A 22,601-nucleotide genomic window follows, 5' to 3' on the forward strand; every position below is an offset into this window, starting at 1 on the left:
ACAGCGTAGGGCCGGCTGCGCTCCGCCGGGCCCGGCGACAGCGGGGACAGCGCCCAGCCCCGCGCCGCCGCCAGCCCCATCGCGCCGCGACAGCCCCGACCCGCCGGGCTTTGTGCGCCGGCACCGGCCCTGCCCCTTCCTGCCGCCCGCCCCGCCCCGGCCCCGGCCTTCCGGGGGAGCGGGGACATGGAACGGGACCGGGAGCGGCACCGGGAACGGCACCGGGAGCGGCACCGGGAGCGCTGCGCCCCGCGCCCACCCCGCGCATCCCTGCACCCCGTGGGCATCCTCTGCCCCCCAATTCTGTGTGTCCCCCCAAGCCCTGTGTGTCCCCTCCCCAGCCCCCGCTGTCACCAACGTGGGTTCTTCCCGGTGTTTTAAGGTCCCCGAACACCGAGGAGCGCTGATGCTGCTCTGGGAGTGATGGGAATAAGAAGCCACGGCAGGTGGCTGGTAGATACCCAGGGATGCTTTGTCCCGAGCCAGGGTGTTGGTTTAAAATGAGATATATTGGAGTATTTCCCTCTTTAAATTCCTATTCCCTGCATCTCTCGGGATGGGGCGGCAGGAGGCACCGACCTGCCCGGCTTCAGCAGCACCTGGGACCCACCGCCGGGCTCGGTCAGATTTTGGATGTTTTTAGCAGGACAAAGTGTGTCTGGACAGCGACAGCGCCCCATGGACAGCGACAGCCCCCCTGTCCCCCAGCCCAGCCCCAGCTCTGAGCCCCGCACGGCGCTCCACGAACACTGCGAGCTCCGGCTCCTCTCCCTGCCCTCATCTCCGAGCATCGCCATCACCTTTATTTTCCGAACACTCACGGCACAGCTACAGACACGCAGGGGGAACCTCGGAGCGAGGCAATTCCTCCACCCGCTCCGTGAGCTGAGGTTCTCCCCCATCCCCGGGTGTTTGTCCCCCGGGGCCCGCAGCGCTGCTCCCGCTCTCCCCGCCGTGCTTTCCTCCGTGCCGGCAGCGGGAACGGGCTCTGCCCCGCCGGGGATGCTCGTGGAGATGCCGGGTCCGGTCCGTGGTGAGGAGCTGCCCCTTTCTGGCTGCCAAGGAGGGAGCCCGAGGTGTCCCCCGCGCTACAGGACGGGGTTCATGCCCACCCCCTCTGCCTGGGGGGCTCGCAGGAGCTTCTCGGGCCGAATGCAGACGGCGAGGCGCTGATGGAAGATAAAGCACAGCGCGTTTCCCTCCTCTGAGCCCTCCCTAGGGCATTGAATCCCGGCGGGATTGAACTGCCGCTTAACAAAGATGCTGAGGATGTGTCGCAGATATCTTTTATGGAAAATCCTTTCTTTAGGATTTTTCCTCCTGAGAAGCTGGGAGGCCTCAGGAACAAAATGTAAACAATGGTTATCTGCTGCTGGGGAATGCGACAAGTGGATCTTTGATTGGTCTCATGTTGGTTGTTTCTAATTAGGAGCCAATCACAGTCAGCTGGACTCTCTGTCCGAGCCACAAATCTTTGTTATCATTCTTTCCTATTCTATTCTGCCAGCCTTCTGATGAAATCCTTTCTTCTATTCTTTTAGTATAGTTTTAATGTAATATATATAATGAAATAATAAATCAAGCCTTCTGAAACATGGAGTCAGATCCTCGTCTCTTCCCTCATCCTCAGACCCCTGTGAACACCACCACAAGGATGCATCAACCAGCCCGGCTCCCCAAGGGGGGGGTCCCTGCCCACCCCAGCCCACCCAGGAGCCCTGGGATTGTCACTCCTGACCTGCTTGAGGGACCCCGGGGTCCAGACGAGCTTGTACACCATGTACAGGGGGATGCAGATGAAGGAGGATGCCCCGATGAGGAATCCCACGGAGATGCTCCACTCGGGGTACTGGTACTCAAAGAGGGTCAGGGGAGGCTGCTCCAGGAGGGAGCTGATGACAATGAACTGAAACGAGCAGAGCCACAGGGGCCTCCAGTCCTGTGAGCAGTTTGGGCTCCTCACACCAAGACAGACACGTCCAGGGAGTGGAACAGAGCTGGGGAAGGGGCTGGAGCAGCTGAGGGAGCTGGAAAGGGGCTCAGCCTGGGGAAAAGGAGGCTCAGGAAGGATTTCCTGTCTCCCCAGAACTCCCTGATAGGAAGGTGCAGCCAGATGGCGGTTGGGTTCTGCTGCCAGGGAACAAGGGGCAGAACCAGAGGAAGTGGCCTCAGGTTGTGCCAGGTTATGTTGGACATGAGGGGAGATTTCCCCACCAAAAGGGCTGTCCAGCCCAGGGCTGTGGTGGAGTCTCCATCCCTGGAGGGCTTTAGCAGATGTGTGGATGTGGGCCTTGGGGACGTGGGTTGGTGGTGGCCTTGGCAGTGCTGGGTAAAGCTTTTCCAACTTAAATAATTCCCTGATCTCCCCAGCCCTGGCACTGATGGCAGCTCACCCCACATGTTATCAGTGTCGCAGACATCTTTTATGAAAAATCCTTTCCTTAGGATTTTTCCTCCTGAGAAGCTGGGAGGCCTCAGGAACAAAATGTAAACAATGATTATCTGCTGCTGTGGAATGCAACAGGTGCATCTGTGATTGGCCCATGTTGGTTGTTTCTAATTAATGGCCAATCAGTCAGCAGGCTCAGACTCTCTGTCCAAGCCACAAGCCTTTGTTATCATTAATTCTTTTTCTATTCTCAGCCAGCCTTCTGAGGAAATCCTTTCTTCTATTCTTTTAGTATAGTTTTAATATAATATATATCATAAAATAATAAATCAAGCCTTCTGAACCATGGAGTCAGATCCTCATCTCTTCCCTCATCCTCAGACCCCTGTGAACACGGTCACATTATCAGGGTACGGGGATGGAACCCGATGATCTTTAAGGTCCCTTCCAACCCAAACCATTCTGTAATTCCATGATTCTATGAGCACCCTCCACGTCCTGCTGCTCCCCCTGTCACCCCAAATCCCACCCAGCATGGACATCACAGGGACACCTCCCAGGCTGCCTCCCTGGCTGGGTGAGGGTTGGGAGCTCTGTCTGACAATCCCTGCCAGGGCTGCTCAGCCCCGTGCTGAAACAAAACCCTGTGCTGGGTGTGCTTTGATGATAACACTCCTCTCTTAATAACCAGGGCAGAGTGCTTAGAGCCATAATTAATCCTCACAAGGCCTCTTCTCCTGCAGATCCAGTGAGATCAGACCCCTGTGCCGACGGCAGCCTTTGAAGTGCCCTGGGAGCTGGCGTTTCAAAGGGATGGATCCAGCCCAGCACGGGGGACATGGACCCGTGGCCAGCCCTGCCAGGGGTGCTGAGTGCTGGGAGGATCAGGCAAAGCTGAGCTGGCACCCGTGTGAGCACCTGGAGCTGTGGAAAAGGCTGGGAAGTGAACACCCAGCTCTCTTTCCTGGTGAGATCCCGGGGATGTGGGCACTGTGGCTGGAGCAGCAGCATGGGGAGGGCTGGTGTGAGGTCCCACAGCCCTGTCTGCTCTGCTGGCAGCTTGTGTGGGTGAGAGGGGAGTTATCCATGGCACAGGGAGCAGAGGCAGCAGGGTGTCCAGAGGGACAGCAATGACCTTGTCCACAATTTGGCCGTGGGTACTCACCGCCAGCAAGGCTGGGCTGATGGCGACCCAGCACAGCTTCCAGAAGAGCCCTGGGGTGAAGCCCAGCATGGCTTTGACGTCGTGGGAGAACCTCTGGATCCCTGCCAGAGGAGAGAGCCCTCAGAGCCCCGGGATCCTGCTGGGGTTGTGGGGTCAGGGGTATCCACATGGACACGACTGCTCCCATCCCATCCCATCCCATCCCATCCCATCCCATCCCATCCCATCCCATCCCATCCCATCCCATCCCATCCCATCCCATCCCTCTGCTCCCATCCCAGCCTGGCCAGGACCCCCAGCCAGGACCCAGTGCCCGGGATTTACTCACCTGTGCAGGGTCACACACCCCTGTAGGTGGCCACAGAGTGTTTCCCACGACAGAGGAATGCAGTTTCTTACCATAAAACCAGGAGACAGCGATGGTTTCCAGCAGCACCACGGCCAGGATGGAGCAGCCAGCACCAAACTCCTCCAGCAGCTTCACCACGTAGGCTCCCCCCTGGAGCAGCAGGGCGAGGCTGCAGAGCCCATGGGGTGAAGGAGGGGATGTGGGGGGCCAGGGCAGGGTGGTGGCAGGGGGACTCACGTAGGTGAGGGTGCTGAGGGAGCCCAGGAAGCAGACGGTGATGAGCCCGAGGACGAAGAGCTCCCGTCGCCCTGCCAGCACCTGGGGGTACTCGTCCATCACGGCCGTGATCACGGCCTCCAAGCCTCCAAACTGCAAAGGAATGCTGGTGAGGGGTGGGGAAATGGGGTGTGGGGACAGCCCTGCTCTCCAAAAACATCCACACGGCAGAGCAGGGATGTCCCATCCCATCCCATCCCATCCCATCCCATCCCATCCCATCCCATCCCATCCCATCCCATCCCATCCCTTCCATCCCATCCCATCCCAAGGCCACAAACTCCCCTTGTCACCCCATGGGGGACATGGCCACCCTGGTCCCTGCTGGGGACACAGCTGGGCTGTCCCCTCCTACCGTGCTGTCCAGCCCCAGGGTGATCATCATCAGGAAGAAGATGATGGCGAAGAAGGTGGATCCCACCATGTTGGCAATGGCTTCAGGGTAGGTGATGAAGAGGAGGCTGGGCCCTGGGAGGGGACACTGGCTTGGTTGGCTGCTCCCTGGCACAGCCCTGGGCGTGGCAAGAGGCTGAAGGAGGGAGGAGAACCTTTATCTCTGGCCACATCCTCCACCTCCACGTCCCGCATCTCGGCCATGTAGCCCAGCACGGTGAAGATGACGAAGCCCGAGAGGAAGCTGGTGAGGCAGTTCACAGCACTGGTGACCAGGGCGTCCCTGGGGGGCAGAAAAGAGGCAGAGACCCCACTCCAGGTCAGCCCTCACCCTGCTCCAGCTGCCCTGGCCTTGCCCCACTCCAGTTCCCTCTCATGGCCCATCATACCAAAACCTTCAGTGAAATGGGGAAAGATGCCCAGGCTGCAGCCACGGGGACAAGGGATGTGGCAGTGGGGACCAGGAGCTGTTGGGATGTGGCAGTGGGGACCAGGAGCTGTTGGGATGTGGCAGAGGGGACCAGGATCTGTTGGGATATGGCACAAGGGACCAGGATCTGTTGGGATATGGCACAAGGGACCAGGATCTGTTGGGATGTGGCAGTGGGGACCAGGAGCTGTTGGGGGGACCAGGATCTATATAGGGATGTGGTAGAAGGGATCAGGATCTGTTGGGATGTGGCACAAGGGATCAGGATCTATAGGGATGTGGTAGAAGGGACCAGGATCTGTTGGGATATAGCACAAGGGACCAGGATCTGTTGGGATATGGCACAAGGGACCGGGAGCTGCCACAATGTGCCTCCATTGCATCTGTGCCCCCTGGGATGGACCCTCACCGGTAGCAGTTGTTGTGGAAATGGTTGTAACTGGCCAGAGCAAGGAGGACTCCAAACCCAGGGCCCAAGGAGAAGAAAATCTGCGCAGCAGCGTCCACCCAGACCTGGAGAGAGAAACAGCAGGAGGATGGGCAGGGCAGGAGGTCCTTGGGGCTGGGATGGGGCTGGGAGGTGCCCCACTAAACCGGTGGCACAGGGCTGGGGCTGTGCTGGGAATGTCCAGAGAGGAGGGTGCAGAGCTCCTCTCCTGCTGCCCCGTGCCCCCAGGAGATGTCCTGGGCCCTGAGGAGCTGCTGTGGCATGGAACGAGCTCATTGCCACCCTGGACAGCCAGCAGTGCCACCCTTGGAGCAGGGATGGATGGATGGATGGATGGATGGATGGATGGATGGATGATGGATGGATGGATGGATGGATGGATGGATGGATGGATGGATGGATGGATGGATGGATGGAGGGGAGCCCCGAGCCTGCCGTGCCCACTCCTGCCTGGCACATTCAGCGCTGGCAGCCCTCATTACCTTTAATGAGAATTCTCAAGTGCTGCCTGGGTAATTACCCACAGGAAGCTCATTGTCAGCCCAGGGGGGAGCAGAGCACAAACAAAACCGGCCAGAATGAGATGGGTGATTCAATTATGGATTTACATTTCCAAGAGCCTGCCCAGGGCGCCGTTTCTGTGGGAACAAGGGCCCCATTGCCCTGAGGTGGGGCCAGACCCGTGGGCAGGGCTGGGTGGGTGTCCTGGGGAGGGGTTCTGGGTGCTGCCATGCTCAGATGGGGGGGTGGGTGTCTATGATGGTGTTCACAGGGGTTTTAAATTGAGGGGAGAGACGAGGATCTGACTCCATGTTTCAGAAGGCTTGATTTATTATTTTATGATATATATTATATTAAAACTATACTAAAAGAATAGAAGGAAGGATTTCCTCAGAAGGTTAGCAAAGAATAGAATAAGGAATGATAACAAAGGCTCACTGTGATTGGCCATTAATTAGAAACAACCAACATGGGCCAATCACAGATGCACCTGTTGCATTGCACAGCAGCAGATAATCAATGTTTACATTTTGTTCCTGAGGCCTCTCAGCTTCTCAGGAGGAAAAATCTTAAGGAAAGAATTTTTCATGAAGGATGTCTGCGACAGGGGGGCTCTGGAGGGCTCTGGGTGCTCCCACCCACCCTCACTCACCTCGGTGCTCAGCAGCTTGCCCCAGTCTGGGCGCAGGTAGAACACAACTCCTCTCCAGGCCCCGGGCAGGGTGGCCCCTCGGATGAGCAGGATCAGCAGGACCACGTAGGGCAGCGTGGCTGTCACCCACACCACCTGGAGGGGAGGCAGTGACACCCTGTGTCACCACCCAGCGCCCAAACCCTGCACTGGGCTCGCTCAGGGTGGCCGCAGGGACAGGGGTGAGGAGGAGGTGACATTCCCTCTTGGGGCTGGCAAAATCCTACCAGGTGAGGAGTCCCTCCTGCCCTGGCAGGGCAGTGCTGGAGCCCTCTCACCTTCCCAGAGGTTTTCACCCCTTTCCAGAGGCTGAAGTAGACGATGGCGAAGATGAGGAAGAGGCAGAGGAGCAGCTGCCAGCGGATCCCCCCGATGTCATACAGACCCCCGGATTTCTGGATCTCCAGCACCTTCCTCCTGCAGGATGGGATCCCCGGGGCTGGGAGCAGGCTCAGCCCCAGGCAGGCAGTCCCTGAGCTCCTCAGGAGCATTCCCACCTCAGAAACCCCTCAGGGATGTGCCCAGCTCACATCACCCCCATCCTTGCACTCACGTGTAAAACTCCTCGGCGGGGGACCTGGAGAAGTTGGTCCAGGTCACGTTGCTCTTCCCAAAGTAGTTGGTGCAGGCAGGGGTGTTCCAGGGGTTGTCACAGCTTGCCCAGGGCAGGGTGCCCGAGAAGGACGAGTAGAAGTAGTAGAGGGCCCAGGCAATGATGGTGTTGTAGTAGAAGGAGACGTAGAGGCCGATGATGCAGATGGCAAAGCCGACGCCTGGGAGAAGCAGGACCGGGATCAGCTTTGGGACACAACTTTGGGGACCTGCTGGGGCTCAGGGTGTCACCCCAGCTGGGGGTGTCTCACCTTTAAAGATGGGGCAGATGCGCTTCCAGATGGGGATGGCACCTGTCCTGTGGAACTGCCCCAGGGCCAGCTCCATGTAGAAGAGGGGCACCCCCCCAAAAACGGCCATCAGCGTGTAGGGGATGAGGAAGGCTCCTGCAAGGGCGGAGCAGAGCAGGGTGAGCACCAGGGGACCACGGCACTGTCACCTCCCTCCCTCCTGGCACTGCCCCAGCAGGTCTGGGTGCGTTTGTGAGGAAAATTTGGAGGTTATCTGAGGAGCTCAGAGATGTGAGACCTGCTTGGAGTTCCAGCTTCCTGGGCTCCCAGCCCCTGCTGGGGAGGCACCATTTGGCCAGCATGGAACAAAGAACCACACAAACCATTGGGGCACGGGGGAGGGGACACCCAGCACCCCTCAGGTCTGGCAGAGTTTTGGAGGAAAATCTGACTGAATATGCACAGCCACCCCAAGACACGTAATTAGCGCTGTAACCTGCATTATTCATTACATCCTCATTTTTACCGGGGCTACACTTGTACCCCATGGAGATTTTGGGAGTGGAACTGCTCTCTGAGTTCTGCTGGGATTAGTTAATTTAGGAGCCCCCACGGCTCCTCCCTGCGACAGATGTGAGTGTTCTGCACCCCAACATTCCCAGTTTCCCCAAAACTCTGAGCACCTCCAGCATCTCTGGTACCACCAGCACTCCCAGTATCCCCAAAATCCCCAGCTCCTCCAGCATCTCTGGTATCCCCAGCACCCCCAGTATCCCCAGTCACCTCCCAGTCACCTCCAGTATCCCAAATATCCCCAGCACCCTCCTGCACCCCCCTGGCAGGGCTGGCCCAACAGGACCAAGTGTTTCCAGTGTTTTCCCTCCAGGCAGAGCCTGAATTGTGGGTGAGCCCAGTGCTGCCCATCCCAGCGTTTCCCCTCCATGGGGCTGTGCTCCCCCAGAGCTGCTCCCTGAACTCCTCACCCTCCCATGTGTGTGGGGCAGGTGGAAACCTCCCACCCGAGCCACAGGCACGCACGGGGGCTCAGCTCTGCTCCCAGTCCCACCGGAGAAGCTCACAAATAACTCTGTTTCAATGTGGGCACCTGGGATCCACGGTTTTGCCTTGAGTATGGAACTAATTACCTCTTTCTAATTTTCCCAAGCAGCGGAGGATGCTCCCCCCGAAAGCCAACTTTGGCAATTAAATCCGCTGCGCTTTCCCAAACAGCACAAAATTCTCATCCCTCCTTTTTCATTTCCACGTGAGGGGGGTTTCTATCCTGCTCCATTCCCAGCAATTTATTTAGTTGCCATTTACTGGACGGTTTTTTTTCCCCCTTTGTGGTGTTTTTCTGTGTCTTTGCTTCCCATTGATCCCTCAAAGCTGGGGCTGATAGTGATGTCCAGCGCTGCCAGCCAGGATCCACAGCAGGAGGGTGGGATATCCATGAGGACGATTTTAAACCAGGAGCAGCTTCCCAGAGTCCCAAAATCATCAAGTGTGTGAACCTCCCAGCCCAAATTTATGGATCTTTATCCCTTTTTGCAGTTTGGACCATGCTGATTTTCCCTTTGTGATCCCAGAGCTGCTAACGCACCTCTAACCCCACTGGGGAAGGAGGGGAAGACCAGGGATGGAGGGAAAGACCAGGAAAAGAGGGAAAGACCAGGAGATGAGGAAAGGACCCCAGGGAAGGAGGATGGAGGGGGTGGAGGAGCATTTTGAATGAAGAAAGACACAAACAGAAAAGAGACAGATGTCGGGAGAACTTGGGTCGGTCTTTAAACCGCCCTGTCTGAAGTGGAGCAGCTGCAAACAAAGAAGGAGAAGAAACAGCGAATCTTTCAGGGTGGGGAAGATGGAAAACGAGGGAAAAGGCATCTTTTCTCCGAAAAGGAGACTTGAATAAGCCCAGTGGTGTCCTTACCCCCTCCGTTCTGGTAGCAGATGTAAGGGAACCGCCAGACGTTGCCCAGATCGACGGCGAATCCCACGACGGAGAGGAGGAAATCCATCTTTTTGCTCCACTTGTCCCTGGGGTGGGCCGGGGGGTTCGGGGCTGCAGGGCTGGCAGGGGGACGCAGGCAGGGCTGCTCTGCCATCCTGCCACCCCGGCAAATCCTGCAGGATTCAGGCTGGGTAACTTGGGGAGGATTTCTGCGTGCGGCTGATGACAGCTCCGAGGAGGGGAGGGTCAGGCTGACTGCGCTTCCCCACCTCCCGCGGGAAACCCACGGCGCGGAGAGCGGGGAACGGAGCTGTGCTCTGATCAAAGGGAGCCGGGGAGGGCAGCCCCCGAGCCTGGGGACCAGCCTGACCCTGCAGGGACTGGAAAATCCCACAGGGACCAGCCTGACCCTGCCGGGACCAGCATCATCCCATAGGGACCGGCCTGACCCTGCAGGGACCAGCATCATCCCACAGGGACCAGCCTGACCCTGCAGGGACTGGAAAATCCCACAGGGACCGGCCTGACCCTGCAGGGACCAGCATCATCCCATAGGGACCAGCCTGACCCTGCAGGGACCAGCATCATCCCGTAGGGACCAGCCTGACCCTGCAGGGATTGGAAAATCCCACAGGGACCGGCCTGACCCTGCAGGGACCAGCATCATCCCATAGGGACCAGCCTGACCCTGCAGGGATTGGTATTATCCTATAGGGACCAGTCTGATCCTGCAGGGACTGTCATCACCTCATGGGGACCCTGCAGGAACCAGCCTGACCCTGCAGGAAACAGAATTATCCTACAGGGACCAGCCTGACTCTGCAGGGACCAGTATCACCTCATGGGGACCAGCCTGACCCTGCAGGAACTGGAAAATCCCACAGGGACCAGCCTGACCCTGCAGGGACTGGCATTATCCTATAGAGACCAGCCTGACCCTGCAGGGACCAGCATTATCCCACAGGGACCAGCCCGACCCTGCAGGGACTGGCATTATCCTATAGAGACCAGCCTGACCCTGCAGGGACCAGCATTATCCCACAGGGACCAGCCCGACCCTGCAGGGACTGGCATTATCCTATAGAGACCAGCCCGACCCTGCAGGGACTGGAAAATCCCACAAGGACCAGCCTGACCCTGCAGGAACTGGAAAATCCCATAGGGACCAGCCTGACCCTGCAGGAAACAGAATTATCCTACAGGGACCAGCCTGACCCTGCAGGAACCAGTATCACCTCGTGGGGACCAGCCCGACCCTGCAGGAACTGGAAAATCCCACAGGGTCCAGCCCGACCCTGCAGGGACCAGCATCACCTCACCTTGTGTGAATAAGCATCACCCCGTGGGTGCCACCCAGGGGAGGGGATTCCAGCTCAGTTTTTGGGGCTGAGGTGGTAAAACGGGACCGTGTTTCCTCCTGACAGATCTTTATTTCTCTCTCCACGGTGTGTTTTGCTAAGGAGGTGACATGGATGCTGGCGGGGGAAATTCGGGAATCGTGGGGTGGCTTGGGATGGGAGGGACTTTTAAAGGTCATCTCATCCATCCTGGGCTCGACAGGTCTCTCTGGGGTGTGAATTGCTGGGGGAAAAAGCCACACGGATGTGAAATAACTTTCACAGGATGGGATGGCAGCGTCCCCAAAGCCACCGCTCTGCCCTGTGTGACAGCTCCACAGCAAAATTCATTGCAGGGCTCGCACAGACCTGGGGTCACTGGGTTCTCCCGGGGCTCTGGGGGCCTTTCTCAGCCTTTCCCAGCTTTAATTAAAAGCAGCTCCAGGAGAGACGGAGCCGGAGCTGCGGCTGCAGGGCCGTGGTGAGCGGGTTGCTGTGACGACGGTGACATCGTGATGCAGCTGCCCGGCACAGGGAAGCCTCTGGACACTGTTAATCCCCCAGGCACACACGCGGGGACCCGTCAGAAACCTCCAGTTAAAAGCACATTTGTGTTTTATTATTTTTTGTTTCGTTTTGTTTGTGTCTGGCCCTGGCTGCTTTGGCTGCCGTAGGATGGAACCGCACGATTGTGGAATTGTTTTGTGACAGACATCTTTTATGAAAAATCTTTTCTTTAAGATTTTTTCCTCTTAAAGCTGAGAGGGTTGAAGAAGAAAATGTAAACGATAATTATTTGCTGCTGTGGAATGCAACAAGTAGATCTGTGATTGGTATCGTGTGGTTGTTTCTAATTAATGGCCAGTCACAGTGAGCTGGCTTAGACTTTCTGAAAGCCAGGAGCTTTTGTTATTATTCTTTTTCTATTCTTAGCTAGCCTTCTGATGAAATCCTTTCTTCTATTCTTTTAATATCGATTTAATATATCATTTTAATACAATATATATAATAAAATAATAAATCAGCCTTTTAAAACAGAGTCAGGTTCTCATCTCTTCCCTCATCCCGAGACCCCCGTAAACACCACCACAATTAGCTCTTTCTCTGCTGCTGGCCCTTCTTTTCTCCGGGTGGTTTACACGGAATGGCTCGGCGGGACAGGTGGGAGACCCCTCTGTGCCCACATCATGCTCAGGAGGGCTCAGCAGACGGGCTCAGGCACTGCCAGGGCTCTCAGGGCTCTGTGGGAAGCAGGGGCAGCCCTAGCATCCTTCAAACACTGCACGGGCACCCCTTTCCCAGTGCGAAGCAGCGGCTCTTCAAACTGAAGCTTTTTTCTCATAAAAAGTCTCTCGTGTCCCTCACACCAAGCTATTAAATCCCGCTCGGGGGGCAGAGCTGCGCCTGCAGGAGTGTCTGTGGCCGGAGCTATTCCCGCAGCCGGAGCCGTGCCGAGTGCGCAGCGCAGGGATGCTCACGCTGCTGCTCTCCGGGGTCTCTCCGTGCTCAGGCACGGCCCCAGCACGGTGGATGCTCCTCTGCAGCCCGGGGCTGAGCCGAGCCGTGGGTTCGGTGCCTGCACGGCTGGCAGAGCCCCCGGGCCGGCTGGGGAATGAGCCGTGAACGCGGCCGGTGCTCCCCCGGCGGGGCAGCGCTGTCAGATCCATCACCCGAGAGCTTTGACATCTCCGCTGCTCTTGGAAGATGCAAGGTGGAAAGAGCTGCTGGACACGGGAGGAGGGCAGGGGAGAGGGCTCTTGGGGAGGTTTGGGTTGGAAGGGACCCTAAAGATCAGCCAGGGACACCCCTGCCGTGGCAGGGACACCTTGCGCTGTCCCAGCTGCTCCAAAATTGTCCAACCTGGCCTTGGGCACTGCCAGGGATGGAGCAGCCACAGCTGCTCTGGGCATCCTGTGCCAGAGCCTCCCCACTCACAGGGAGCAATTCCTTCTCTGTATCCTGTTTCTACACCTGAGACATCACAGTCAGACAGTCCGTGCACTGCCTCACCCTCTTGCTTCTGCTTTTTCCCTGTTATTTTCTTTATTCAAAGCACAAATCACTCCAGACTCAAAATGCAGAGTTTAAATCCAGCTCCGATCAGATTTAAATTTGAATATCCCTTGCTTTGGAAGTTGTTTCTAAACACCGGGATGACTTGATTAGCAGAATGCTTTTATCCCACCTGCTCAGCCATGCAGGGGAGTGAATTGTGGTCTTAAAACAACGATCCTGCTTAAGCCTCGGAGGCAGCAGTGGGAAGTTTAATTTAATTAGCATGACACTCGGAGATGTAACTTAATCACATTAAGTATAGATCAACGTGCTCTCATTTAAGCTCTCCAAGCTCCAGAAAACAGGGGCCAATCATCTCCCACCTGGCCTTAATCCGGGGAGAGGCAGAATTTTCCAAGGAAAAGGAACCAGCAAGGCTTGGGGGGGAGTTTGTCCCTGTGCTTTTTTCAGATTTTCTCCCAAAGGTTCTGGGACCCATCTGGTCCGGCAATCCCATTTCCCCGAGTTACATTTGTGCTAAATGGGTGTTTAACAAGCAAATAAACAGCGAAAAGCAAACAGAGGACATGGAAATATGGAAATACAGGTACAGCCCAGGTACCCACCCTCCTGGCCCCTGGAAGGCACAGAAGGAACATAATTTGGATTAATCCCGAGGCTGGAGCTCCCTCCTGTTCTCCTGCCAGCCTGGGCAGTGCAGGGAACTGTTGGGGAGGGTGAAACAGGAAAGCTTTATAAATATGATTGCCTGGCAAAAGATTTTGAGAATATAGGAACTATAAGCAAGATTGAAATGAAAGCAAGCTTTGAGATACCTCAATTACTGAACAACTGGAAAACAGTGGTGTGGCTGGCTAAAGGTGATGCCCTTTTGATGGAACAACACCCTCTGCTTGCAGGCAGGCCCAAGGGTCAGAGCAGACCCTGCCAGCTTGGCAGAAGGGAGGGTTTTTAGGGTAAGAGGCCCAAAGAGGAGTTTTTAGGGTTTAAAATGTAACACAGAATGGTAATGTAATGATTCTTATAGGCTGTATGGAAATGCTATAGGATTTGTATATTGTACTAGATTGGTTAGTGTGAATCAGAATATTCAACACAGAAGAAGATTTATTGTATTGTAACAGGAACTTCAGTCTCTTACACTTTTGCCCTCTTACCCTTTTAGCTCTTACCCTTTTTACTCTCTCACCCTCTCATCCTCTCTCCCCCTCTCTTCTCTCAGGCCTGCTCCAGCTGTGGCTGGCAGCTCCCAGCAGGGCCCTGCACACAGGCCCTGTGCAATAAACCCCAAGTTCCAGACCTGGCTGCAGAGATCTCTCATCTCCGTCCGTCCTGACTGTGCCACCGCCTGATGCTCCCACAGGGAACCATCGGGATGATGTCCCTGCTGTCACCAGAGCCACCGAGGATGCGAAGCTCTGAGGCAGAGGATGCAGCCCAGCTCTGGGTGTCCCTGCCGGGATGGAGCCCCGGTGCAGCGGGAGCAGACGGGGCCGTGCCGTGGCCGCTGCCCTGGCACCGCCGCCGTTTGTAGTTATTGGAAACCGGACTGCGGAGGAGCAGGATGCTGTTTCTATGGAAATGTCCTGGAGCAGTAAACCAGGGAAGAGGAAGACAGGAGAGATGGTGATGGAGCTGCAGGCAGGGCGCTCTCGGAGGGGCTGCGCCGGTGTGATTTTGAGAGGAGGCATTTGGGGTCTCTGGTCGTGGTGACCTCCCCGCCGTGCTGGGGCTCAGCGGAGCGGGGCTGGAAGGTTCGCTCCTAAAAGGACGCGGCTGTTCCGCCCCTGTGAGGGACCCCAGAGCCCTGACCCCTGTCCGAGGCCACACACTGCCCCGGCTGTCCCCCTGAGTGGGGACACCCCCAGGGCTCTCCCGTGCGGTGTCACCCAGCCGCGCCACCACCGTCCCCGGGCACTCGGGGCTGGGATAACGGGGAGATAACCGGGGGTGCGGGGACCTGGCTGGGATAACGGGGAGATAACCGGGGGTGCGGGGACCTGGCTGGGACCTGGGGATCAGCTGATGGGGGGCTGGAAGCGACACCGGGAGCTGTGGACAGCTGTGACTGCACCGTGGGACCGGTCCCGGTGGAGACCTGGGCAAGAGCACCGGCCCGGACCCGGTCGCCCCTCGGGCCGGGGGTGTCGGTGCCGGGGTTACGGGTCGAGCCGGGGGTGCAGGGGCTGCGGATGCCGGGAGTACCGGGGTGCCGGAGTACCGGAGCCGCGGGTACCGGGAGTACAGGGGTACCGGTCCCGGGGTGCCGGGAGTACAGGGATACCGGACCCATCAGTACCGGGGTACCGGGATACCGGAGCCGCGGGTGCCGGGGTACTGGTGCCATGAGTACCGGGATGCCTGTGCCGCGGTACCGGAACCGCGGGTCCCGGGGTACCGGGAGTACCCGGGTAACGGAGCCGCGGGCCCCGGGGTGCCGTTGCCGGGGTACCGGAGCCGCGGGTACCGGAGTACCGGAGCCATCAGTACCGGGGTGCCAGGAGTACCGAGGTACCGGAGCCGCGGGTTCCGTGATACCGGACCCATCAGTACCGGGGTACCGGAGCCTCGGGCGCCGGGAGTACCGGGATACCGGACCCATCAGTACCAGGGTACCGGAGCCTCGGGTGCCGGGAGTACCGGGATACCGGGCCCATCAGTACCGGGAGTACCAGGGTACCGGAGCCACGGTCCCGGTGTGCCAGGAGTACCGGGGTACCGGAGCCGCGGGTCCCGGGGTACCGGACCCATCAGTACCGGGGTGCCGGGAGTACCGGGGTACCGGAGCCGCGGTGCCGGTGTGCCGGTGCCATGAGTACCGGGGCACCGGAGCCATCAGTACCGGGACACCGGGGCACCGCGGTGCCGGGGTGCCGGTGCCGGTCGCGGATTGGCGGCGGCGCGGCCCCTCCCCGGCGGGCGGGGGGCGGTGCGGGCCCGGCCCGGTGCCCGGCAGTCTGCGGGCGCTGCGGAGCGAGCGCGGCCATGGCGGCGGCCCCGGCGGGTACGGCGGGCGGGGAGCGCGACCGGGCACCGGCACCGGGGCAGGGCAGGGCAGGGCAGGGCAGGGCTGCACTAACGGGGTCTCTTCTCCTCATTTCTCCCCGCAGAGGCGGAGACCCGGCAGCGGCTGCTGCGCACCGTGAAGAAGGAGGTGGGTGCGAGACCCCCGGGAGCAGCCCCGGTGCCAGCCCCGGTTCCGCCGGTTCCGCTGGCTCCGGCTGCTGCTGCTGCTGCTGCCGTGGGGTTCAGACCCCCCAAAAGCCAACCCGGAGCGGGGCCCGGAGCCCGGCCGGGCGCGGTTGCGGTCCCGGGGGGTGGAGGAGCATCCCTGCAGCGCTTGGAAAATCCTTGGAAAAATCGCCTTTGGCCGGGGGCAGAGCGCGCCACAACTTGGGATTTTCCGCAGGGAAAAGGGGCGAGTCCCGGCGCTGCATCCTTCCCTGGGGAGCGGGGATGGGATGAGCCCTTCCCGCAGCTCCTGGGCAGGGCGGGGGGCAGCGGGGAGAACGGGGGGATCAAACGTGTGTGCCCGGAGCGGGGTATGGCGTTCTGCATCTCGCCCTGCTCCCCCTCCTCGGGCACCTTTAACTCTATCAGTTTGTGCGTTGTTTCATGTCCGTGTTTATCCCGTGTGTCACAGCCCAGCCCGCGGTCCATCGAGTCCCGCAGCCGGGGCACCGGGGGCTGTTGTCGCTGCTGTCATGTCCTGCCCACGTTCCGTCCCCGCAGGTCATCCCCCGGGATGCCGGAGGGAGAGGAGAGGGTTTGTGTTTTGTTCCTGGCGTTACGAGCATCCCGCTATCCCTTTACAGGCAGTGTCAGACGCTGCTCGGGGCCGGGAGGAGCGGAGCTGTGGGCGGTGGGTCTGGGGACGGTGACAGCGCTGCCCATCCCGACCGCTTCCCACCTTTAATCCTGTGCTGAGGAACACCACTGGTTGCCCCAGCAACGGCTATTAAGCCAGGGAAAAGGGTATGACATTTATTTAGCGTTGTGGATGGAGCTGCCATCTCATTATTGCTGTCTGTGGCGGCTCCTGAGTGCAGAGACAGCTCTGCTGCTGCAGGGTGGGAGCCAGGGCTGCTCCTGGTTCCCCCAGAGCATCTCCTGTGCTGGCCTTCAGTGCTGGCTTTGCTGCCTCCCAGGGCTGGGGAAAGTGGAGCTGGGCTTGGTTCCCGCCCTGCTGCTGGTTTTGGGGGAGATGATTGGGGTTTGGTGAATGTGGGCGCAGCCTGGGGAGAGCCCTCCTGCCCTGCGAGGAGCCACCACGGTGCTGTGGGCTGGGTTTGTCACTCTCGGGTCCCTCTGCAGCAGCCCCTTGGTGCTGACAGGGAGCAGAGGGTTTTTCCTGGTGACCCCATTGCTCAGGATGCTGGTGTGGGGTTCCCTGCAGGCACCAGGTGGTGGGGATCCCAAATTCCCTTGGGATTTGCCTGCTGGAAGTGCTGGGCTTGGGCAGGGGCTGTGGGTGCACAGCCACACAGGCTGGGGAGTTCCACGGAGGGAAATTCCCACTGTGGGAATTAAAAACCTGGGGAAAACATGATCCTGTAGGTTACGGGGTTAATTATTCAGCACCACCCCTGAAACCAGGAGCAGGTGGGGCATCCCTGTGCCTGTTGCTCTCTGCTCATGCTTTTGGTTTTCCTTTTCTAGGCTGACCTCAGGTTAAGTCAGGAGCTTGTGCAGACTCCAAGGAGCAGTAGAAAGGGGCAGGTGCAGAAATTTGGGGTTTTTTTCCCCCTACTCCCAGAATTTTAACCTATCTCAAAGCTGTATTATTCTCATTTCACAAGGCCACACCTGCTTTTCCTCCCTCAGCGCAGGTGAGCCCAGCTGGGAGCAGGGACAGTCCTTGAGGAGCTGTGCCACGTCTGTGTCACCCCAGGGCCACAGCCGAGAGCACAAACACTGGGAGGAAGCTCTGATCTGAGCAGGGACACAAACAATAAACTGGAATCAGCCAGGGCACCGAGCAGCCCTCAGTATTTGGCTGTTGCCATGGTTAGGGACTGGGCTCTGGAGCAGCCCTGTGCTGCAGTGCATGTGCAGGTTGAGATGAGCTGTGTTCTCTGTCACCATCGTCTTCCTCCCCCCCAAGCCCATATGGCCACAATAAATCAAAACAAGCCTGGGAGCTGCAGGATTGACTGTTTGTCAGCAGGCTGCAAGGCAAGGATGGAGTCTGTGAGGCACCCTCTGTGCTGTTATGCAGGGTGAGCAGCATGACCAGCACTCTCTGATTTTTCAGGGCTTTTATCAGGTGGAATGAGGCTTTTTTACCAACCCAGAAATACCCAGGTTTGGAGGGGTATGTGGATTTTCAACTAGAAATATTCCCTTTGTAACCTCTCCCCCTTCTTTTACAAGTTTTGTTTTGAGGAGAGCCCTGAGCTCTGTTTCCAGAGCAGGGGAAGCAGCTGCTACCTGTGCAATCCACCTGCACACGTGTCCCTGGAATGTGAGCTGAGAGAAGAGCTGGGTGCTGCGTGTGAAAGCAAACAGTCATCTTGGTCCTTCTTCTGCAAAAAAAAAAAAACAAACTTAGTTTATGTTTAACTTGCCGCTCAGGAAGCAGCTCCGAGTCTTTGCTCATCAGCAACTGTTGAACCTGCATTGAATATTTTTGCTGCCTGCTCTTAGAATTGTTTCAAATATTGGGGTTGACCACCACAGCCTGCTTGTCTTCTGCCAGATAAATTGTTTATTTTTCAGTAGCTGGGATGGTTGTCAGTGTGTAGCTGTTGACTAATTCCTTCATCGTGTGTCATGGGAACAGCAGTCAGTCTCTTCCTCCCACCCTTTCACAGGAGCTTTCCCTGCTTTGCAGCCCTGCTGCCTGGTTTGTGGCTAAATAACACAAATGACTGGTAAGAGCAGTGTTTTTGCAGCTTGGGTTTGGTTTTTTTTTTTTTTTTTTCTTTTTTTTTAATGTGTGCCTGCTATTCCAAAATATCAGATTGCAGGCATCAGTGCCAGCTATTTCATTCTGGATGGGTAGAAAATTGTAAATTAATTTAATGTTACTGAGGTTTGAAATATTAATGTTGAGAGCTTTAAGTGTTCTCAAGGTTCTCAAGGCCAGTTTATTTAAAAAAAATATATATAAAAAGGGAAAAGGCCTTTGTGTAGCTGTCAAAAGTGTTCAGGCAAGATAAGGATGAGGATGATGAGTTTCAGGTTGGTGATGAAAGCTGCTGTTGGCAGAGGGGACCCTCTGATGTCTCTCAAGCACCCGGGGCAGCCTTTTTCAGATGTTTCTGTGCCAGGAGAGAACAGAGAGGGCCCTTAATGCAGCATTTCTCGATTGCCTGCATCGATCTGCTCTGAAGAGCAGCCCTGATCACTGGGGACCATTTCCTCTCCTCTCAGAGATGAAAGCAGGGCTGTGCACAAGAGCTCTCGTGCTCCAGGAACCCCTGCCTTGAGCAGAGCAGGTTTTGTGGTGCTTTTCCCGCTTCCTCACACCTTTGCAGGGCCAGGGCACCCTCTGCCAAAATTCCCTGCCTGCATCCTGGCTGTTGCCATGGAAATACCTGGATTTGCACGGATTCGGGGCACTTTGGGAGCTGGAAGCTGCCCTTGGTTTCAGCACCATCCTTTGCCACGTTCCAGTGAACCCAAAGGACTCCTCAGGGTGCCGTCGGTGCCTTGGAAAAACAGGGAATCTGGGATGTGGCGAGAGCAGAGCCCAGCCTTGGGGCTGGAAACACAGAAATGACTAAAGTTTGCCTCAGATGCTTCCTTAAATGTCTGCATTGAGCATTTTCAGCGAGCGGTGCCCACAGATGGCGTGGAAATGTGCCTTTGACAAGCACAACAGGAATAGCACCAGCTCGAACGTGATTCCCAGGCTGCTGAAATCAGTGTTGCAAACAGGGGATTTTTTTTTTTTTTTGGCCAAAAAAGTTGATGAAAGTCTGCTGCAAAGCACTCTGAGCAAACACACGTGGCTGGGATCACCCCCTGTGCAATGTTGCATTACGGATCCTTCCGTTAACGCATTTTAAATTAATTTTCCAGAAAACTGCGGGAATATTCTGAGTTTTTCCCCTCCCTTATCCCCCTCGGGAGCATCACCCCAGTGCCCAGCTGTGAGCACAGGGAGGGGCTGGCCTGGAATTCCCTCCTGTGTGCCACGTGGAGCATCCCTCAGCTGCAGGGAGGTGCCATCTTTTATTCAGCAAGTGGTCATAAATAATGAAATAAGACTTTTCAGAAAAGCCAGAGGTCTCAGTGGGCTGCAGGGTGATCGATGTTGCTGAGGCAGCAGGGACAGGGAGCTGCCAAATGGCTCTCAAGGCAAGTGCCTGGTGCCACCAGAGCTGTCCCCGTGCTGTCCCCTCGTGCCAGGGGCCACCAGAATTAATCTGGGTGTGAATTCTGCCTGTGACCTGCAGCTGGGGGGGTTTTAACTGATCCCAGCACAATTAATTTGGATTTTGGGTGTAAATTCTGCCTGTGACCTGCAGCTGGGGGGGTTTTAACTGATCCCAGCACAATTAATTTGGATTTTGGGTGTAAATTCTGCCTGTGACCTGCATCTGAGGGTGTTTTAACTGATCCCAGCATGATTAATTTGGATTTTGGGTGTAAATTCTGCCTGTGCCCTGCATCTGAGGGTGTTTTAACTGATCCCAGCATGATTAATTTGGATTTTGGGTGTAAATGCTGCCTGTGCCCTGCAGCTGTGTGGGTTTTAACTGATCCCAGCACGATTAATTTGGATTTTTTTTATAGTGATCAGCCACCAAACTGTTGGAGAAGTGGCTGAGGGTGGTGCTGAACAGTGCCTGGAACCTGCTTTGGGATCATCAGGGTGTTTGATGCTGGAGGGATCAGGAAGGTGGTAAGGCAGGAAAACCAGAAAAAACCTGCAGCACCTGATCTGACAGCCTGTGTAGAGGTGGATGTTCAGAGGGAGCAGGAAACCTCTCCATCATCCTCTCCATCATCCTCTCCATCATCCTCTCCATCATCCTCTCCATCATCCTCTCCATTATCCTCTCCATCATCCTCTCCATCCTCTCATCTCAATCATCTCCATCTCCATTTTTAGCTGTAAATCCTTTGGGTTTGGGATGGGATGGGATGGGATGGGATGGGATGGGATGGGATGCTCTCCCACTGCTTTGGCTCCAGTTTGGAGCTGCTGTGCCCCATTTTTTGCTCATCCAGGCATTTTTTGGTGCTGGTTATGGCAGCCAGGCCCATTCCTGGATCTGGTGGCCAGGAGAATCCCCACAGCTGCCCTCAGCCTGTGGCAACGTGAGCAAGCTTGACCCTGGAACAGGACTGGTAAAAAAGGATTTCCCTGGGGGCTCTGTTTGCATCTGGCTGGCTGTAAACAATTTCACAGAGTTCTGAGCATGGCCAAATACACAGGAGGTGCTGTGCATCCACAGAAATGCTTGAATAGGCTGTGCAAGAGGCAGGAAAATGGGCTGCAAATGATCCAGGGTACGGGTTCTGCAGGGAGAAACCTGACCAGGTACAACAGCTGAGAGTCAACATTGCCTTGGGCTAATCAAACCTGCAGTTCTCAGTGTGCTCCAGGTCCCTGCACCTCAGTGGTGCCTGTGATAATATTTGGCTTGTTCCAGCAGTGTAAATGACAGCAGGGCTGGGTGACAGCAAAGCTGGGCTTTGGATGATGAATATCCCTGGGAATTTTGCAGCAGAGAGGTCTGAGCTTCATCCTTCATCCTTCATCCCTCCCGGGGGTTATTGGACAGGTGAGGGTTTGATTTCCCTTTCCAGGGGGGGCTGTTTGTGCTGTTGTGGAATACTTGATGATATTCCTCTCGAGTTTACCTCCAGCTAAATGATTAGTTGCCGTTTTAATTTCCTTTCTAATAAAAGAAGAGCAAACATCTCATTTCTCTGGGCTGGCGTGAGGATCCAGAGTGGGCAGCTTCATCTGTTGGGATTGTTCTGGCTGCAGTCTGAGAGAATTAGCATTAAAATGCATAAAAGCAGCACATTCAGAGGCTGTTCAAGGGAGCCAAGGGGTGTCACAAATCCCATGGCAGATCCCATCTGGCTCTGGGAGACTCCTTTGGGGTCTGCAGGCAGCAGCACAGCAGATCTGTCAGGAGTTTTGGGCTTCTCTGCCCCTGAGCTGCCCTAGAGATGCCAGCTGTGTCTGTTTGGGCAAATTTAGGATGGTTTTGTTGGAAAACTTTCTTGGTAGGTAGAGGAGGTTGGGATCTCTTGGCTCCATTCCCTGGAAGTGTTGGTTGTGTTCCCTGGCCAGCTTGGATGGGGCTTGGAGCATCCTGGATTAGTGGAAGCTGTCCCTGCACTGCAGGGATGAACTTTAGGTTCTTTCCCACCCAAACCATTCCAGGATTCCAAGATATCCCTTGTTTTGTGTTACAATGCCTTGTCTGTCTGTCTGTCTGTGCTGGTGTTTGTGTTTGTTACACACCAGGTGAGTGCCCTTGTTGCTCTTTCCACTTCCAATCCTTTAGACTTCGTTTATTTTTAGTGTTCCAACCTCAGTGATTTTTTTTTTTTTTTTTTTTACCTTTAATGAGTAATTTTCCACTAAACTGTGTCCCTTGGAAGGTGTTTTGTTTGTGCCTCGAGCGTGCAGGTGGTCTGTGCAGTGTTGGCACTGAAATGCCCACTCAGAGCTGTGTCCTGCTGTCCTGCATGGTCCCCAGGCCCTGGACAGACAGATGGTCACTGCCCTGCAGGCACAGTGTCAATGCACTGAAATTTCAACCAAATATTTGAATATACTCCTTATATTCCAAGATTTCCTGATTGAATCAGAAGCTGGTAAAGACATAACTCTGCAAATTG

General features: G+C 56.4%; 2 protein-coding genes across 4 annotated transcripts in view; one reads left to right on the forward strand and one right to left on the reverse strand.

The window, feature by feature from the left end:
- Window positions 1-1,088: 1,088 nt before the first annotated feature.
- Window positions 1,089-9,589, reverse strand: LOC131091021 (sodium-dependent serotonin transporter-like). Its single transcript, XM_058036804.1, has 13 exons — window positions 9,415-9,589; window positions 7,506-7,640; window positions 7,196-7,415; window positions 6,921-7,059; window positions 6,604-6,738; window positions 5,412-5,515; window positions 4,728-4,855; window positions 4,535-4,647; window positions 4,141-4,272; window positions 3,954-4,053; window positions 3,555-3,655; window positions 1,739-1,906; window positions 1,089-1,169 (listed from the first exon to the last, which is right to left on the reverse strand). Exons 1-13 carry the CDS (start codon window positions 9,587-9,589, stop codon window positions 1,089-1,091), a joined length of 1,731 nt encoding a protein of 576 aa, XP_057892787.1.
- Window positions 9,590-15,736: 6,147 nt separating this feature from the next.
- Window positions 15,737-22,601, forward strand: part of SGSM1 (small G protein signaling modulator 1) — a 33,399-nt gene continuing 26,534 nt past the window's right edge. For all 3 annotated transcript variants that reach the window (XM_058036679.1, XM_058036681.1, XM_058036680.1), the window contains exons 1-2: window positions 15,737-15,792; window positions 15,899-15,942. In XM_058036679.1, coding sequence (XP_057892662.1) covers window positions 15,774-15,792; window positions 15,899-15,942 — 63 coding nt within the window. In that variant the 5' untranslated portion in view covers window positions 15,737-15,773. The remainder of the gene's footprint in view (window positions 15,793-15,898; window positions 15,943-22,601) is intronic.

This window comes from Melospiza georgiana, chromosome 18 (assembly GCF_028018845.1).
Source record: "Melospiza georgiana isolate bMelGeo1 chromosome 18, bMelGeo1.pri, whole genome shotgun sequence".
In the NCBI taxonomy this organism is placed as follows: Eukaryota; Metazoa; Chordata; class Aves; order Passeriformes; family Passerellidae; genus Melospiza; species Melospiza georgiana.

Bases quoted from the DNA above. Each gene is read 5' to 3' on its own strand.
- LOC131091021 (XM_058036804.1), bottom strand. From the start codon at position 9,589: ATGGCAGAGCAGCCCTGCCTGCGTCCCCCTGCCAGCCCTGCAGCCCCG. The intron at 4,273-4,534 runs GTAGGAGGGGAC...ATTCCTTTGCAG, and splicing joins CCCTGGGGCTGGACAGCACG to TTTGGAGGCTTGGAGGCCGT. The intron at 3,656-3,953 runs GTAAGAAACTGC...CTCCTCTGGCAG, and splicing joins CGCTGTCTCCTGGTTTTATG to GGATCCAGAGGTTCTCCCAC.